Below are 19,728 nucleotides of genomic sequence, written 5' to 3'. Positions count from 1 at the left end.
GCCCAGGCCCAAAATACCCCGGGCCATATTCCGCCACTGAAAGGTCGGTGGGTGGGGTTTACTGTCGCCTAGTCTACTACTTAACTGATCTGGTCCCTAATTCCAGGATAAGGATCATTTGCTTGGTGGGGGGAGGGGGGACGCGCTCCTGCTATTGGCAGTGTTAGTGGGGCATCTGCTTCAGTGCGAGCACGAACCTTGGAGTGCCAGTTTGCCAGGGGCTGGCTCTGCGATCAATAGCCATTGGGAACCCAGCACTTGAGGCACTCATGGGAGCCATTTCCACCGAGGGCTGGTTCTGCCGTGCTAGTGCTTCTGCATCGTGCAGCCTTACTTAGCACTGGGGGCAATGGGGGGCAGAGTTGGCAGATTATCTGCTGGATAACATCATCCTTCAGTCCCATCTCTTGCAGAGAATTCCTCGGGAGTGGTGGCGGGGAACAGATGGAAGAAGCACTCTCCCTCACTTCTGGCAGAATTTGGTAACGTAGGAAAAAGGGGCGGAGCTGTGATACAATTGGGCCCTGTCCCAAGTTGTGGCCCGCCCAACACAATTGTGCTGCCACTGCCCCCCTAAAATCCAGGAATTTCGGGCCTTCCATGTTCTTATATCCCTCTATGTGAAAACATTTACTCTAACTCCCCCTTGATTCTTCTAATAATCTTGAACTTCTGCACCAATTTACCAATCATTGGAACCATTTTTTCCACGATTTACAATTTCAAAGCCTTTCATAATTTAGAAAACCTAAATTAAATCCTTCCTTAACCTATTCTGCTCAAGGCAATAAAAGACCCATTTTTTCGATCTTTACTTCATAACTACAGTTTCCCATTCAGGGCCAGATTTTCAGTGTGCCGTGAGGCGGGCTTTTAGGCATGCGGGGGGCAAGAATCCCAAATTCGGGGTCCTGACAACATCCCGCCCAAAACCCGCCTCCACGTAAGTTTCAGAGGAGGCGGGTACCTGCCCCGCACTGGGACCCGCCGACCCGAGGCGGGAAGGGATTAATGCCAATTAACTGCCTGTTAACAGGTAGTTAACAGGCAGTTTTTAGCCTAATCCCTATTTTGAGGGGTGTCGTGTGGGATTCCCGACGGCTCCAAACCACGCCAGGTTAGAGCAGGTGGGCCGTTGGGTTGAAGGACTTGGAGGGGTCGCAATGTCGGTGTTCAGGTGGGTGATGGGTGCATGAGTGCAAAGGTAAGTGTGTTTGGTGTGTCTAAAGTGTGTAAAGAAGTTTAAATTACCTGTACTTACCATAACAGCCTTTCTTCCTCTAGGCGTCGTGAGTCCATCACTCAGCCGGCACTGAAAGCTGAATGGCTGCGATCTGTCAAAAGTGACAGGCTGCAGCTTTCAGTGCCGGTGACAGTTCTAACAGAGTCTGTGTAGAAGGACTCAGGTTAGAACTCAGACTGTGTCAGTGTTTGACAGCTTCAAACAGCTGTGAAACACTGATATTTCATTTGTCAAGAACTCTTGACAGATGAAATTTCAGTCTGTGACGTTACCTGTTGCCGGGTGGCCCTTAATTGGCCTGCTGAGCCCGCTGGGCGGGCTCAACAAGGTCAATCAAGTGAAAATTGCGTCGATTGGCCGGAAGTCGATGGAGGCGGGACTAAAACCTGAAAGTTGTAGTCCCGCCTCCTTCCCGACTGCCGAATGAAAATCCAGCCCTTGGTGTCAGTCTAGTGAATAATAAGTGTGCCCTTTCCATGGTTTTAATATACCGCACAGAATTTTGTTCCCTTATACATTTTTTGATCTAGCTTTATTTCATACTGTCAGCCGTGGCTCAGGCGGAGCACTCTCGCCACAGTCAGAAGATGATGGGTTCAAGTCCCACTCCAGAGCACAAAATCTGGGCTGACACTCCAGTGCAGTACAGCGGGAGTGCTGCACTGTCAGAAATGCCGTCTTTCTATTGAGATGTTAAACCGAGGGCCCATCTGCCCTCTCAGGTGGATATAAAAGATCCCATGGCACTATTTCGAAGAAGAGCAGGGCAGTTCTCTCCGGTGCCTTGGCTAATATTTATCCCTCAACCAACATCACTAAAACAGATAATCTGGTCATTATCATATTGCTGTTTGTGGGAGCTTGCTGTGTACAAATTGGCTGCCACGTTTCCCACATTACAACAGTGACTACAGTTCACAAGTACTGGCTGTAAAGGCTTTGGGATGTCCTGAAGTTGAGAAAGGCGCTCTCTAAATGCAAGTCTTTTTTAAAATCTTTTTTTCTGAATCTCAGTTTTCTGATTTGGTCTGAAATTCATGTAAGCACACAGAAACTGTATCAAAGCTGAAGTATTATTTGCTTTTTCTTTGTTACACATTTGCAGTAATGCATTCATTTCAATGTTACTGGACCGCATTCATAATTTATTAACCAATCAGTATGCATGCGTGATACTGCTCCTCACTCATCAGTTAATGAGTCGTTAGAAGGAGTCTGCTGGACTGGGCAGGGTTGCCCAGGTAAGTGTGTTCACAATTTACGCCATCTAACAATGTTGCCTTACAAGACATTTTAGTGGCATATTCACTGTAAACTTGAGGCAGTGTCACAGAGGGAGTATAGAATCATAGAATGATACAGCACAGAAGGAGGCCACTCGGCCCATCGTGCCTGTGCCGGCTCTTTGGTAGAACTACCAATTAGTCCCACTCCCCTGCCCTGGCCCCATAGCCGTGTAAAAAAATTCCCTTCAATTATTTATCCAATTCCCATTTGAAAGTTACAATCGAATCTGCTTCTACCACCCTTTCAGGCAGTTCATTCCACATCACAACAACTCACTGCGTAAAAAAATGTTCCCTCAAGTCTCCTCTGGTTCTTTTGCCAATCACCTTAAAGCTGAGTCTCTGGTTACAGACTTTTCTGCCACTGGAAATAATTTCTCCTTATTTAATCTATCAAAACTATTCAAGATTTTGAACACTTCTATCAAATCTCCTCTTAACCTTCTCTACTCTAAGGAGAACAACCCCAGTTTCTCCAGTCTCTCCACGTAACTGAAGTCTCTCATCCCTGGTACCATTCCAGTAAATCTCTTCTGCATCCTCTCTAAGGTCTTGACATCCTTCCTAAAGTGTGGTGCACAGAACTGAACACAATACTCCAGCTGAGGCCTAATCAGTGTTTTATAAAGATTTAGCATAACTTCCTTGGTTTTGTATTTCTCTATTAATAAAACCAAGGATCCCATGTGTTTTTGTAACAGCCTTCTCAACTTACCTGTTACTAGCCTTCTTACCGTTCGTGTCATCTGCAAGCTTTGAAATGATGCTCTGTATACCCAAGTCCAGATCATTAATATACTGTATATCAAAAAGAGCAGTTGTCCCAATACCGAACCCTGGGGACATCTCTGTATACTTCCTTCCTGTCTGAAAAACAACCGTTCACCATTACTCTCTGCCTTCTGTCCCTTAGCCAATTTCGTATCCACACTGCCACTGTCCCTTTAATCCCATGGGCTTTAATTTTGCTAACCAGTCTATTATGTGGTACTTTATCAAAGGCCTTGTGAAAGTCCATATACACATCAACCGCACCACCCTCATCAACTCTTTCCATTACTTCATCAAAGAACTCGATCAAGTTAGTCAAACACGATTTGCCTTTGACAAATCTGTGCTGACTTTCATTTATTCGCCCAAACTTTTCCAAATGCCAATTAATTTTGTCCGACAGTCGGGGTGGTGTTTTTGTGGCCGGGGCGGCGATAATTAAAGGGCAGGTGCCGGGCGGCCATTTTTTTGTGCCGCCTGCCAGCACCTGCCCCCTCTGGCCTCCTGCTGCGGGGTGCCGGCCACGATCGGGCAACACGGCACTCCTTTTGAGTGCTGGGCTCTTTTGCCGACACCCCATCCCCCGGTGGTCCAGCAGGGCCCTGGTGTGCGCTGCGCTAGGCCCCTCCCCTTTAATCAGGGGAGCGAGGCCTGCAGTACCGCGGCGCTGAAAGTTATCGCCCCAAAGGGGGCGCGGGCCAATTTCCCCCCCAGGACTGTACACAGCACTCCAGGTGTGGCCTCACCAGGACCCTGTATATTTGTGGTGAGGCTTCTTTACCCTTATACTCTAATCCCTTTGTAACAAAAACTAACATACCATTTGCTTACCTAATTGCTTGCTGTACCTGCATGTTAACTGTCTGTGATTCATGTACAAAGACACCCAGGTCCCTCTGAATGCAAACATTTCCCAGTCTCTCACCATTCAAAAAATATTCTTTTTTGTTTTTCCTACCAAAGTGGATAACTTCACATTTCCCCACGTTGTATTCCAGTTGCCATGTTCTTGTCCACTCAGTCAACCTGTCTATATCTCTCTGCAGCCTCTTTGCATCCTCCTCACAACTTACATTCCCATCTAGCCTCGTATCATCAGCAAACTTGGATATATTACATTTGGTCCCCTCATCCAAATCATTGATGTAGATTGTGAATAGCTGAGGCCCAAGCACTGGTCCTTGCGGTACCCCACTAGTTACAGCCTGCCAACCCGAAAATGACCCTGTTATTCCTACTCTCTGTTTTCTGTCCATTAACCAATCCTCAATCCATGTTAATATATTACCCCCAATATCATGAGTCCTAATTTTGTGTAATAACCTTTTGTGTGGCACCTTAGAATGCTTTTTGAAAATCCAACTACACCACATCCACTGGTTCCCCCTTATCCATCCTACTAGTTACATCTTCAAAACACTCTAACAGATTTGTCAAACACGATTTCCCTTTCATAAAACCATGTTGACTCTGCCTAATCATATTACGATTTTCTAAGTGCCCTGTTACCACGTCCCTAATAACAGATTCTAGCATTTTGCCTACTACTGATGTCAGGCTAACTGACCTATAGTTCCATGTTTTTTCTCTTCCTGTTTCATAAATAGCGGGATTAAGTTTGCTACCTTCCAATCCTTAGGGACTGTTGTAGAATCTAGGGGATTCTGGAAGATTAATACCAGTGCATCCACTATCTCTGCAGCTACTTCTTTTAAAACCCTAGGATGCAGGTCGTCAGGTCCAGGGGATTTGTCGCCACTTAGTCCCATTAATTTCTCCAGTATTATGTCTTTACTTACACTGATTTCTTTAAGTTCCTCATTCTCTCTAGACCATTGGTTTCCTGTTATTTCCGGAAAGTTTTTTGTGTCTTCTACCGTGAAGACAGATATAAAGGGGGAAAAATTTGGTATCGCCCCGTTTGGGGCGCGATTATTGGCCGTGCGCAGATTAGCGCCTGGCGCTAATTATCGCCTCCAACTGCAAACTTGGCTTTTATCGCCCCTGGAGTTAATTGGAGCGCTAACCCTCTCTTAAGGCGCAAAGGCCGAGGAGCGAGGCGCTACCTCAGAGTGCTGGCGAAGCTCATGTGATGTCAGTCAGCAATGGAACACAGACACACTGGCGCCGGCCAGTTCTTAAAGGGGAGGGTCGATCTTGCTCTCCATCCACACCCTGCTCATTGTAAGCCTTGAATCTCGGCCTGGAGAGACCTGTGCATCAAATCTGCTGGAAAGAACAATGGAGAGGCCCAGGGAAAGAGCTCAGAGTGCAGCCCCCACAGTCTCTTCTAAATCGATACAAGGAAGGGCAAATCAAAATGAACCTGCAAAGTGCTGCTCAGTACCCAAAACTCCTTCACACAGCGTTGAATCTCTCCAGAAGTCTCTCTCTCTCTCAGAATGCTTGGTGCAAAAATGTCACCAAAAAAAAAGGCAGGAAGCGGTCGCCTTTAAATAGCGCTCTCCCAGTCCCTTCCTGATTGCAAAACGCTCCCCTCAATCTGTCGTTGCTAGCGGCAGGCGGTAAGGCAGGTGGCACCACTCAATATCCGGTTCGGGGCATTAGCGGGGCATTGCACACTTGACTGACGTCACGATCTGCCAGCGCAGGAGATCGTGGCGGTAGTGTTTAGCGCCGCCGCAAAATGTCTAGTTACCTGGACTACACTTCCTTCCACCCTGCCTCCTGTAAGGACTCTATTCCATTCTCCCAGTTTCTCCGTCTCCGCCGCATCTGCTCCGATGATGCCACCTTCCACACCAGTGCTTCCGAATGCCTTCCTTTTTCCTCAACCGAGGATTTCCCTCTACCGTGGCTGACACGGCCCTCAACCGCGTCCGTTCCTTCTCCCGCACTTCTGCCCTCACCCATGCCACTCTCTCCCGGAACCACAATAGGATTCCCCTTGTCCTCACCTTTCACCCCACCAGCCTCCACATTCAACGGATCATCCTCCGCCATTTCCGCCACCTCCAAAGTGATCCCACCACCAAACGCATCTTCCCCTCCCCTCCCCTTTCAGCATTCCATAGGGACCGCTCCCTCTGAGACACCCTAGTCCACTCCTCTAACACCCCCAGCACCCCTTCCCCTTCGCCTGGCACCTTCCCGTGCAAGCACAGGAGATGTAACACCTGCCATATACCTACCCCCTTCCCACTGTCCAGGGCCCCAAACACCCCTTCCAGGTGAAACAACGATTTACTTGTACTTCTTGCAATCTAGTACACTGTTTTCGCTGCTCACGCTGTGGTCTCCTCTACATTGGGGAGACCAAACGCAGATTGGGTGACCGCTTTGCGGAACACCTCCGTTCAGTCCGTAAGGGTGACCCCGAGCTTCCGGTCGCCTGTCATTTTAATTCACCACCCCATTCCCACTCGGACGGCACCGTCCTCGGGCTCTTGCATTGTTCCATGGAAGCTCACCGTAAACCTCGGCCCCTATTACATTTTTACTTATATTTTTCTATCCACACCTTTGTTTTGGCCTTTCCCCCCACCTTCTTTCTTTTTTTTTTCTCTCTCCCACATGGCAGCTGTCTTCCATTCTGCCAGCGCATTACACACCTAATCTAGAGCTGTCTTTTGTCTCCACTAGTCCTATCACCATCTCGTCTCCTTTTGAATACCTCTTAATGTCTCTTCTCTTTTGTTCTCTCCCAGCCTGGCCTCTTAATCTATTTCATTTCCTGTGCTTCTTTAGTCTTGACAAAGGGTTTTCACCCGAAACGTTGACTCTATTTTCTCTCTACGGATGATGCCTGGCCTGCTGAGTTTTTCCTGCATTTTCTGTTGTTATTTTTGATAAAGGTAGTGCAGTAGATGTTGTATATATGGACTTTCAAAAGGCATTTGATAAAGTACACATAACAAACTTATTCAGAAAATAGAAGCACATGGTATTAAAGGGATGAGGGTAACTTGGGTAGGTAATTGCCTAAGGGATAGGAGGCAGAGAGTAGTGGAGAACAGATGTTTTTCTGACTGGAGAGAAGTATGCAGTGGAGTCCCCCAGGGTTCGGTATTCGGACCATTGCTTTTCTTGTTGTATATAAATGACCTGGGCATAGGGAGTACAATTTTTGAAGTTTGTGGATGATACAAAACTTGGTAATGTAATAAATAGTGAGTAGGATAGTAGCAGACTTCAGAAGGACATAGTCAGACTGGTGAAATGGGCCGACACGTGGCAAATGCAATTTAATGCGGATAAGTGTTGCCTCACAGTGCCAGGGACCCGGGTTCGAATCCGGCCTCGGGTGACTGTCTGTGTGGAGTTTGCACATTCTCCCCGTGTTTGCGTGGGTTTCCTCCGGGTGCTCCGGTTTCCTCCCACAGTCCAAAGATGTGCGGGTTAGGTTGATTGGCTATGATAAATTGACCCTTAGTGTTAGGGGGATTAAATACGTGGGGTTACGGGGATCGGGTGGGATATGTGTTGGTGTAGGGGTTACGGGGATCGGGTGGGATATGTGTCGGTGCAGGCTCGATGGGCCGAAATGGCCTCTATCTGCACTGTGGGGTTTCTGTGATTCTGTGAAGTGTGAAGTGTTGCACTTTGGGAGAAAGAACATGGAGAGGCAGTATAATCTAAATGGCACAAAAGCAAAATACTGCCGATGCTGGAAATCTGAAATAAAAACAGAGAATGCTGGCAAAGCAGGTCAGGCAGCATCTGTGAAGAGAAAAACAGAGTTAATGTTTCAGGTCGATGGGCTTTCATCAGAATCTAATCTAAATGGTACTATTTTGAGGGGGTGCAAGAGCAGAGGGACCTGGGGGTGCATATTGACAAATCTTTGAAGGTGGCATGGCAAGTTGATAAGGTGGTTAAGAAAGCAAATGGGATCCATAGACATACACATAGAAGATAGGAGCAGGAATAGGCCATTCAGCCCCTCGAGCCTGCTCCGCCATTCAATGAGATCATGGCTGATCATCCAAATTCAGTACCCTGTCCCTGCCTTCTCCCCATATCCTTTGATCCCTTTAGCCTTAAGGCTTTGTAAATAGGGGCATTGAATACAAAAAGCAAGGAAGTCATGCTAAACCTTTCCAAGTCACTGGTTAGGCCTCAGCTGGAGTATTGTGTAAAATTCTGGGCACCTCACTTTAGGAAGGATATCAAGGCCTTGGAGAGAGTGCAGAGGAGATTTACTAGAATGATACCAGGGAGGAGGGACTTCAGTAATGTGGAGAGACTGGAGAAGCTGGGATTGTTTTCCTAAGAGCAGAGAAGGTAGAGGGGAGACCTAATAGAGGTATTTAAAATTATGAGGTGTTTTGATAGAGCAAGTAGGGAGAAACTTTTTCTTCTGGCAAGTGGGTCAGTAACCAAAGGTCATAGATTTAAAATAATTGGCACAAGAACTAAAAGGCAAATGAGGAAAAAAAATTCACATGGAGGGTTGTTAAGATCTGGAATGCACTGCCTGAAAGGCTGGTGGAATCAGCTGCCTTGGGAACTTTCAAATGGCAATTGGACATGTACCTGAAGAGAACTAATTTGCAGGGCTATGGGGAAAAAGCTGGGGTGTGGGACTAAATTGGACAACTCTTTCAAAGAATTGGCACAGGCATGACGGGCAGAACGGCCTCCTTCTGTGCTGTAATAGGGCTAGAAATTCGTTATAGCCAAGGAATAGGCGGTGTCAGTAGAAAAGTTAGAGAATTAGCGCCAGGCACAAATGCTTTAGACTGCACGAAAAGTTCGTGCTCACTGCTCAATATAATGATTGGAGTCCTAAATCAAGTCTTAAAACCTAAGCTCATTGGCGTTAGATGTAAAGGGTGGACCAATATCGGGTGCAGTCTAATCACAACTCATCATTGCCAAAGGATTTTTTCACTACTTAAAGGGGAGGATCATTGATGCTGCAGCTCCTCATTCTCAGCATTGCTGGCTGTGCAGCTGCCTCAGCAAGCAGAAGCAAAACAAGGAGAAGGAGCCGGAGGACTGAAACAGGTGTGCCCATGGCAGGTCCACGCCCCAGGGAGAGAGCCCGCAGATTCTCCGATGAAGCATTGGAGGCATTGGTTTTCACTGTGGAGAGATGGAGGGCGGTGCTCTACCCGACAATTGGCAGGAGGCCCTCGCCACAAGTCTTCCACACCATGTGGAGGGAGGTAGCACAGCAGGTCCCAGGGTCGACACACAGTGCAGGAAGAAATTTAACCATCTCACTCAGGTGGTCAGGGTGAGTGAATGCTTCAACAAATGCTACATACCACCATTTGTACCACAATCTTCACACACTGCCCAAAGCACCACACCCCCAGCACTCACCCACCAACAATATCTACCTAGCAACACTCACACCCACATCTCACACCTTGCACACAATGACAGCTATTCAACTATGGCAGGCACAAAGGTCATTAGTTATTGGAATTCATGTGATATGTTTATAGATAAATTTACTAATGGTCTTTGGAATATTTTGTTGTGTCTCTCATTTCACCTTTGTGCCCAGGAGGATGCTGTGATATGGCGTGAGACAGGGATTGTATGATGGGGATGTGGTGAGCTATGGGTATCTGGGGTTTCATTCATGCGAATCGGATTCTGATGAGCCGGTCACGGAAAGCCCGTCCAGAAGGCTGATTGTCTCACTGCCTCCTCCCACCCTCCTGTTCCTCCTCCTCCTCTGCCTCACCCTCCTCCTGATGTGGTCCCGCAATCCCTGCTGGCAAGGGCTGCGCCCTTATGATGGCCAAGTTGTGGAGCATGCAGCAGACCACCACGAAATGGGACATCTACTCTGGCGAGTACTGTTGGGCTTCTCCCGAGCGGTCAAGGCAGCGGAATCGTTGCTTCAGTAAGCCGATGGTCTGCTCGATGATGTTCCTGGTGGCAGCATGGCTCTCATTATAAGAGTGCTGGGTATGAGTGTTGGGGTTGCGGAGGGGAGTCATGAGCCAGGTGGAAATCGGATAGCCCTTGTCTCCGAACAGCCAACCTCGAGCTTGACGTAGTGGCTGGGAAAGTGTTGGTACACAGGTCTGGCACAGGATGAAGGCATCATGGCTGCTGCCTGGATAGTGGGTATTGACATTAAGGATTCGCTTCTGTGGTCGCACACCAACTGCACATTAAGTGAGTGGTAGCCTTTGTGGTTACAGAAGATCTCCGGATTGTTATGCGGTGCCCACAAAGCCACGTCGGTGCAGTCGATGGCGCCCTGCACCATGGGGAAGCCCGCTATCCTGGTAAACCCACTTGCATGCTCATCCTGCTTCTCTCTGGTGATGGAGAAGGAACTGTAGTCCCTTCTCCTACTGTAGAGAGCCTCTGTGACCTCCCAGATGCAGTGATGGATGGTGAACTGCAAGATTTTTGCTATGTCTCCTGTTGCAGACTGGAAGAATCCACAGGCAAAGTAATTGAGGGCCACGGTGATCTTCACTGCCATTGGGAGAGCTGTGGTCGCCCTGGTCTGTGGCTGGAGGTCTGGTTGCAGGAGGTGGCAAAGTTCTGTGATCACCTCCTTGGTGAAGCGAAGCCTTCTAATACACTGCTCCTCACTTAATTGGAGGTAGGAGAAGTGCTCTCGGAATACCCTTGGAAGATAAGGCCCCCTGTTGAGAGCCCTGATGGCCCTCCTCCTCCTTCTGCGCACATGTTCCCATCATTCTCGCTGCCTCCGCTCCCTCTGCCATAGATCCTGGAGGACGAGGTGGCGCCAGTACAGCCCCCCTTTAATGTAACCAAGTGTAGCAGTTTGAATCTTTGAAGAATAAATGTAACTACTTTTTAGTTACCAGAAGACACCTGATATAAAAGAACCTTGAATTTACTGAATAAAACTGTTGCAGTGGGTGAAACTAACAAAAAAAACACTGAAACTACACTAACCTGACAGCTACGAGTGATTACTGATGATCCCTTTAAATAACGTCCCTTGAGCCGGCTTCCTGGTGCTGTATGCCAGCTCTCCCTGTCGGTGTTTACTCCAGGCGGTGAGATAAGTAGCAAGAATCAATTTTGCAATTGGGCGGTCAGTGAACATAGCACACTCACTAAAGTCACGATCTACCTGGTGTTGACGTTCTTGGCAATACCTCTTACCGGTTGTGCTACAGGCAGGCCGGATTTAGTGTGCGGCGTTGGATTTGCCTCGCCCCGGCGATACTGGTCTTGCGCCCCATTAGCACCATCTACTGGCGCTAACAGGAGGCGCTAAGGGGACTAATTTTTCCCCATTTGATTCTACAGCTAACCCTGTCAATGTGAACTGGAAGGAGTGGGAATGATGCCAGTGTTCGTGAGGACAGTGTGAGTCAGAACTGTGTGAGAAAGGGTGCCAGTGTAGGAATTAACGAATTCCTACGAATAACGGAGATCGACACAAGAGAACAATCAAACAGGTCTTTACTCAAAGGAGATGCCACGAGGACTGACTGGGCAGTCCCGTGGTTTGCGACATGACATCATCGCGTTTGCCCGCGTTTTCCTGCGCTCTTAAAGGGGCCACGCCCTGTACATGCAAACTCTATATACAAAACACAGTAATGCCTAACACAATGGTACAGGTTTAGGCTGGTGTTAGAACATCATTAAAGAGAATTATATACAGCTAGCCAGAGTCATTCAGTGGTTCTGCCACATGCGCCCCCCCAGAATTTGCTTTAACGGACAAAGTCAAACGGTGAGGGGGTCAGAACGACTCCTGTACTCTCGAGGCGGAGGCTGCTGGGCGGCTGGCGGTCTGGCGGGCGGTCGCACTTGGTCTGCCGTAACGATGATGGGTGGCCGACCCCGTCTCGGCGGTTGTGCTGTCTCGACGGGGCGGTCGAGGTCCAAATGTGCTGGCTTTAAGCGGTCGACCGAAATGTGGTCCGGTTTACCACCGACGTCTACCGTGAAGGTTTTGTTCCCTGCTTCCAACACGCGGAAGGGACCGGTGTATGGGGCCTTGAGCGGATCCCTATGTGCGTCATGGCGAATAAAAACGTATTCAGCCTTGTGAAGCTCCGTGGGAATGTGTGACCTCTGCGGCCCGTGGTGCGAAGTGGGCACCAGTGCGAAACATCTGGCCGCCTCTTGGTGACTTGCAAGCTGGGCAGACGCGGGCCATTGCTCCGTCGATGTTGGTAGGAAGTCCCCTGGGACTCGCAGTGGCTGACCATACACAAGCTCCGCTGATGAAGAGTGAAGGTCTTCTTTGGGGGCCGTGTGAAGGCCCAACAGGATCCACGGTAGCTTGTCTGCCCATCTAACGTCCTGGAGGCTGGCTCTCATGGTGGCCTTCATTCACCGGTGGAAGCGTTCGCAGAGGCCATTCGCCTGTGGGTGGTAGGCTGTGGTGTGGTGTAATTTGACACCGAGTCCTTGGGCCACTGCATTCCAGAGTTCGGAGGAAAACTGCGGTCCCCTTTCTGACAAAATATCGGCGGGTACTCCGAAACGGGCGATCCAGGAGGAAATGAATGCCCTGGCCACGTTCGCTGAAGTAGTGGATGACAGGGGGACTGCCTCTGGCCATCTGGTGGTGCGGTCAACCATGGTCAGGATGTGTGAAAAACCATGGGAGGGTGGGAGTGGTCCTACCAGGTCCACGTTGACGTGGTCAAAACATCGCTCCGGAACTGTGAAGGTGGTCAACGGAGCTTTGATGTGGCGCTGTACCTTGGCCTTTTGGCAGACCACACAGGTATTGGCCCAGTCGCGGACATCTTTATGCATGCCATGCCATACAAATTTCGCTGACATCAGTTTCTGAGAGGCCTTCATTCCAGGGTGTGACAACCCATGTATGGCGCCGAACACTTTGCGGCGCCAGACGACCGGCACGACAGGGCGAGGATCCTGTACGGAGACGCCACACAACAGCGTGGTACCTGCCGAATGGAACTTGGCGTCGGCCAACTGGAGGCCAGTGATGGCCGTTCGGTAAGCTTGGACTTCCGGGTCTGAGGCTTGGTCCACTGCCATGAGGGCGTAGTCGATGCCCAAATGAACCATATTGACGATTGCGCGGGAGAGGCAGTCTGCCACCAGGTTGTCCTTACCGGCCACATGCCGTATATCCATGGTGAATTCGGATATGTAGGTCAGTTGACGCTGCTGTCGGGCTGACCATGGTTCGGCGGTCTTGGACATTGCAAAGGTCAGCAGCTTATGGTCCACAAAAGCGGTGAAAGGACGTCCTTCCAGAAGGAACCGAAAATGGCGGATGGCCAGAAAAAGGGCAAGCAACTCCCGGTCGAACGTGCTGTATGCTCTCTCGTTCTGCCGTAGTTGACGGCTGAAGAATGCCAACAGCTGCCACGTCCCGTTCACCCACTGCTGTTGCATGGCACCGACTGCGTAGTCCGACGCGTCGGTGGTGAGGGCGATGGTGGCTCCTGGCAGCATAGTCGTGTTGGCTAAGGCACTTTTGGTGTTGGTGAACGCTCGGGCCATGTCATCCGTCCAGTCTACCGGGTTCTTGCCAGTCTTGCCCTTGAGGGCCTCATACAGGGGCTGCATGAGTAGTGCCGCCTTAGGCACGAAATGGTGGTAAAAGTTTACCATGCCTAGGAATTCCTGCAGGGCCTTTATGTTCTGCGGGCGTGGAAAGGATGTCACCGCCTCTACCTTTGAAGGTAAAGGAACCGCTCCCCTTGAGGTGATGCGATGCCCCAGGAAGTCAATTTGGTGCAGGCCAAACTGACACTTGGCCGGGTTGATTATCAGGCCATGTTGGCTGAGGCGTCGAAAAAGGGTGCGTAGGTGACAGGTATGTTCTTCCTTAGTAGAACTGGCAATTAGAATATCGTCCAGGTAGACGAAGAGGAACTTGAGGTCCTGCAGCACGGAGTCCATCAGGCGTTGGAAAGCCTGGGCGGCGTTCTTTAACCCAAACGGCATCCGTAAAAACTCGAAGAGGCCGAATGGGGTGATGACTGCGGTCTTCTGGACATCTTGTGGATGCACTGGGACCTGGTGGTAGCCCCGGACGAGGTCGACTTTTGAGAACACAGTGTTCCCTGCCAAATGGGCAGAGAAATCCTGAATATGGGGGATCGGGTACCGATCAGGAGTGCTGGTGTCGTTTAGTCGTCGAAAGTCACCGCATGGCCGCCATCTGCCGCCAGGCTTCGGGACGATATGGAGGGGTGAAGACCAGGGACTATTCGACCGGCGAATAATCTCTAACCGTTCCATGGCTGCGAACTCCGCCTCTGCGACTGCCAGCTTGCCAGGTTCTAGGCGCCGGGCCCGCGCGTAGACCGGGGGGCCGTTGGTGGTGATGTGGTGTTCCACACCATGTTTCGTGGCTGTGGAGGAGAACGTGGGTCTTGTCAGGGCGGGGAATTCGCTGAGCAGGCGAGCGAAATCATCAGGAGTCGGGAACGCACAGGAGATGGTGTGTGACGTAGTGTTACTGCGGTAACACGGAAGAGAATTAAAAGTTGCTGCGTTGATCAGCCGCCGGTTCCTAACATCGAAAAGGAGGCTGTTGGCGCACAGGAAATCCGCGCCGAGGAGGGGCTGGGAAACTTTGGCCGTAACAAACTCCCAGTGAAAACGTTGCCCCCCGAGGCACAACTCCACTCGTCGTCTGCCGAAGGTCCGAATTGTTCTGCCATTGGCCGCTTCAAGGGCGGGACCGTGATTCCCCGTCTGCACATCGAGGGCGGACGCGGGTAAAATGCTGCACTGTGCTCCGGTGTCGCACAGAAAACGACGACTGGAGAGAGTATCAGTGATGAAGAGCAATTTTCCCGCGTTGCCGATCGCCATCGCGGCCGCGGGGTGCCCGGTAGACCCGTTCCTCGGTGGTCGCAGTGTCAGTCGTTGTTTTTTTGGGGAAAACTGCAGGGAGGGCGGCAACGCTTCACTTTCGCGCCGAACTACGTGTGATAGAAACACAGCCCAGCAGGCGGACTAGCTGGGGCGGTATCTGCGGGGGATGGGTGCCTCGTGGCGGCGCAGTACTGCCGAGTTACAGCGAAAATTTTGTCAGCCTCCGCAGCGAGTGTTGCGCAGTCTTCAATTTCAGATCTGGCCAGGGCAGCTTGTACCTGTTCAGGCAGTTGGCTGAGGAAAATCTCGCGGAATAGGAAACATTCCCGTTCTGAGCCCAGGAGTGTGAGCATTTGGCTCATCAACTCTGAAGGCTTGGAGTCCCCGAGCCCGGGCGTAGCGAGTAATTGACGTGCGCGCTCCAATTTTGTGAGCCCGAAAACCTGCAGTAACCGCGCTTTGAGGTTTTCATACTTGCGCTCCGTTGGGGGGTTTTCGAGGAGGCTGACGATCCGAGAGACGGTAGAGCTGTCGAGTGCGGAGACCACGTAAAGATACTTGGTCTGATCTGCATCGATGTTCCTCAGGGCGAACTGGGCCTCGACCTGAATAAACCACGAGGGCGTTTGCTGCTCCCAGAACTGCGGTTGCTTTAGCGAAACGACGTTTGCCTCCATGCTGTGCTCTTCTTTTGTGAAAACGTTCACAAAAACGGGGTCACCAATGTAGGAATTAACAAATTCCTACGAATAACGGAGATCGACACAAGAGAACAATCAAACAGGTCTTTACTCAAAGGAGATGCCACGAGGACTGACTGGGCAGTCCCGTGGTTTGCGACGTGACGTCATCGTGTTTGCCCCCGTTTTCCCGCGCTCTTAAAGGGGCCACGCCCCGTACATGCAAACTCTATATACAAAACACAGTAATCCCTAACACAATGGTACAGGTTTAGGCTGGTGTTAGAACATTGTTAAAGAGAATTATATACAGCTAGCCACAGTCATTCAGTGGTTCTGCCACACCAGCATAAACAAGCTATTTTTAAGGGCGAACTGAGGCGAGTGGTAAAGAGTGCCAGCGTGAGCTTGGGGGGAGGGGAGAAACAGAGTGCTTCTGTAAACTGATGCCAGAGTGGTGAAGAATGCCTCTGTATCACCATGACAACCATAAAAACAAAAGATTTAGCAACAGATACAATACCCACAAATACTCACATAGAAAGGAAGGAAAATCTCTACCATCTTCAGCTCTAGAATGTTGAGTATACCTGCAGCTTAAAGTATTATAAACTCGTGCACCACTTCAGCTTTGGTGTAACCACATTATATTCAGGGCAGTTTTAGGAACTGTCAGATTTCTTATGGCTGTGCCGGTTTTCTTGAAGCCGTTGTGCAGCTTTTGCTAAGTGCATTACTCTCTCGGGTAGATTTTTCAGGGTCCTCCCCCATGGCAAAGCACCACAGGTCCACGGCACATCCAGATCTGCACTCACAGTGGACCTGCTACCTCGCCACAGGTGAGGAACTGGAAGATCTATCCTTACATGTAAATCAATGGTAAAACGGTGCCTTTAATACAGACTGCGGCCGATCAACAAATTATCTGACACGCGACCTGAACATTTTTTCTGCATATTTTGAGTGTTTCTCCATCTGTAGGCTGCTTGGCTGAGGTGTTGGAGCATTCATCAGTATCAGATTCACAGTCGGTTGGATGGGCGATTAGTCAAGGAGAATAATCAATGCACATGAAGAATCCAGCCCCACCCTTGCCCGTCACATGCATTGGTACATGGAATGGAATGCCAACCTCCCTGGAGCCCAGCACCAGCTGGGCAGGGATGCCGAACAATTCCATACTGAGTTACTCGATATGCTGTGCCCGTTTGAAATCATTCCAAACTGCACTATCTCTGATCAGTGTTGTATTTGACCTATGAGGAAGCAATGTGTAAGTTACGATAATGGACTCATGTTTTTCCCCATTTAATTCTTTTCTTTATTTTTAAGCTGGCGAAGAAACACGGCAATGTGTTCAGCGTACAGTTTGGATGGAGAAACATAGTGATACTGAGCGGCTATGAAACCCTAAAAGAGGCACTGGTGAAGAAATCAGAAGATTTTGCTGACCGGCCATCCTTTCCGATATATGACGATGTGTTTAAGCGCATAGGAGAAGGTAACTGTGTACCAGGCTTCGGAGACAGCCTTGGGAACCGGCGGAGTGGGTTGGCTATTACTTGGGCTGAATGGCCTCCTGCTGTGCTTCTAATTCTATGATTCTAATTGAATGTAGTTGTTTCTCTTGATAATCCATACACTTCATCTTCTCAGCATGTAGGGGGTTCTGTCGAGACACAGGGGAACTGGTGTCAGTGTGTCCAGGGGAACTGGAGTCAGTGTGTCCAGGGGAACTGGTGTCAGTGTGTCCAGGGGAACTGGTGTCAATGTGTCCAGGGGAACTGGTGTCAGTGTGTCCAGGGGAACTGGTGTCAGTGTGTCCAGGGGAACTGGTGTCAGTGTGTCCAGGGGAACTGGTGTCAGTGTGTCCAGGGGAACTGGTGTCAATGAGTCCAGCGGAACTTGAGTCAGTGTGTCCAGGGGAACTGGTGTCAGTGTGTCCAGGGGAACTGGTGTCAATGTGCCCAGCAGAACTGGAGTCAGTGTGTCCAGGGGAACTGGAGTCAGTGTGTCCAGGGGAACTGGAGTCAGTGTGTCCAGGGGAACTGGAGTCAGTGTGTCCAGGGGAACTGGTGTCCGTGTGTCCAGGGGAACTGGAGTCAGTGTGTCCAGGGGAACTGGAGTCAGTGTGTCCAGGGGAACTGGAGTCAGTGTGTCCAGCGGAACTGGAGTCAGTGTGTCCAGGGGTACTGGAGTCAGTTTGTCCAGAGGAACTGGAGTCAGTGTGTCCAGGGGAACTGGTGTCAATGTGTCCAGGGGAACTGGAGTCAGTGTGTCCAGAGGAACTGTAGTCAGTGTGTCCAGGGGAACTGGAGTCAGTTTGTCCAGGGGAACTGGAGTCAGTGTGTCCAGGGGATCTGGAGTCAGTGTGTCCAGGGGAACTGGAGTCAGTGTGTCCAGGGGAACTGGAGTCAGTGTGTCCAGGGGAACTGGTGTCAATGTGTCCAGGGGAACTGGAATCAGTGTGTCCAGGGGAACTGGAGTCAGTGTGTCCAGGGGAACTGGAGTCAGTGTGTCCAGGGGAACTGGAGTCAGTGTGTCCAGGGGAACTGGAGTCAGTGTGTCCAGGGGAACTTGTGTCAGAGTGTCCAGGGGAACTGGAGTCAGTGTGTCCAGGGGAACTGGAGTCAGTGTGTCCAGGGGAACTGGAGTCAGTGTGTCCAGGGGAACTGGAGTCAGTGTGTCCAGGGGAACTGGAGTCAGTGTGTCCAGGGGAACTGGAGTCAGTGTGTCCAGGGGAGCTGGAGTCAGTGTGTCCAGGGGAACTGGAGTCAGTGTGTCCAGAGGAACTGGAGTCAGTGTGTCCAGGGGAACTGGAGTCAGTGTGTCCAGGGGAACTGGAGTCAGTGTGTCCAGGGGAACTGGAGTCAGTGTGTCCAGGGGAACTGGAGTCAGTGTGTCCAGGGGAACTGGTGTCAGTGTGTCCAGGGGAACTGGAGTAAGTGTGTCCAGGGGAACTGGAGTCAGTGTGTCCAGGGGAACTGGAGTCAGTGTGTCCAGGGGAACTGGTTTAAATGTTCCACCTTGTGCTCTGTTAACTTTTTAAAAAATTTGTTTATGCAATGTTGGTGTCGCTGGGAATGTCAGCATTTATTGCCCATCCCTCGTTGCCCTTGAGAAGGTCGTGGTGAGCTGCCGTCTTGAACCGCTGCAGTCCGTGTGGTGAAGGTACTCCCACGGTGCTGTTAGGGAGGGAGTTCCAGGATTTTGACCCAGCGACGATGAAGGACCAGCGATATACTTCTAATTCAGGATGGCGTGTGGCTTGTAGGGGAACTTGGAGGTGGTGGTGTTCCCATGCGCCCGCTGCCCTTGCCCTTCTAGGTGGAAGAGGTCGTGGGTTCCGGAGGTGCTACCGAAGAACTCTTGGCGAGTTGCTGCAGTGCATCCTGTAGATGGTACACACTGCAGCCACGGTACGCTTTTGGTGGAGTGAGTGAATGTTTAAGGTGGTGGATGGGGTGCCAATCAAGCGGGTTGCTTTGTCCTGGATGGTGTTGAGCTTCTTGAGTGTTGGAGCTGCACTCATCCAGGCAAGTGGAGATTATTCCATCACACTCCTGACTTGTGCCTTGTAGATGGTAGAAAGTCTTTGGGGAGTCAGGAGGTGAGACACTCGCTGCAGAATACCCAGCCTCTGACCTTCTCTGGTTACCACATTATTTATGTGGCTAGTCCAGTTAATTTTCTGGTCAATGGAGACCCTCCAGGATGTTGATGGTGGGGGATTCGACGATGGTAATGCTGTTGAATGTCAAGGGGAGGTGGTTAGACTCTCGCTTATTGGAGATAGTCATTGCCTGGCACTTCTGTGGTGCGAATGTTACCTGCCACTTATCAGCCCAAGCCTGAATGTCATCCTGGTCTTGTTTCATGCAGGCATAGACTGATTCATTAACTGAGGAGTTGTGAATGGCACTGAACACTGTGCAGTCATCAGCGAATATCTCCACTTCTGACCTTATGTTGGAGGGAATATCATTGATGAAGCAGCTGAAGATGGTTGGGC

General features: G+C 50.2%; 1 protein-coding gene across 2 annotated transcripts in view; it reads left to right on the top strand.

Moving 5' to 3' along the window:
- The window catches only part of LOC147102084 (cytochrome P450 2D15-like), a 46,271-nt gene that overhangs the window by 1,624 nt on the left and 24,919 nt on the right, over positions 1 to 19,728 (top strand). For both annotated transcript variants that reach the window (XM_085964248.1, XM_085964249.1), the window contains exon 2: positions 17,049 to 17,217. In XM_085964248.1, the coding sequence (XP_085820374.1) occupies positions 17,049 to 17,217 (169 nt within the window). The remainder of the gene's footprint in view (positions 1 to 17,048; positions 17,218 to 19,728) is intronic.

Source organism: Somniosus microcephalus, chromosome 22 (assembly GCF_052327205.1).
Source record: "Somniosus microcephalus isolate GS21.2 chromosome 22, FLI_Smic_1.0, whole genome shotgun sequence".
Taxonomy (NCBI): Eukaryota; Metazoa; Chordata; class Chondrichthyes; order Squaliformes; family Somniosidae; genus Somniosus; species Somniosus microcephalus.
The sequence above is the reverse complement of the archived record's forward strand: the minus strand, read 5'-3'. Positions and strand labels throughout refer to the sequence as shown.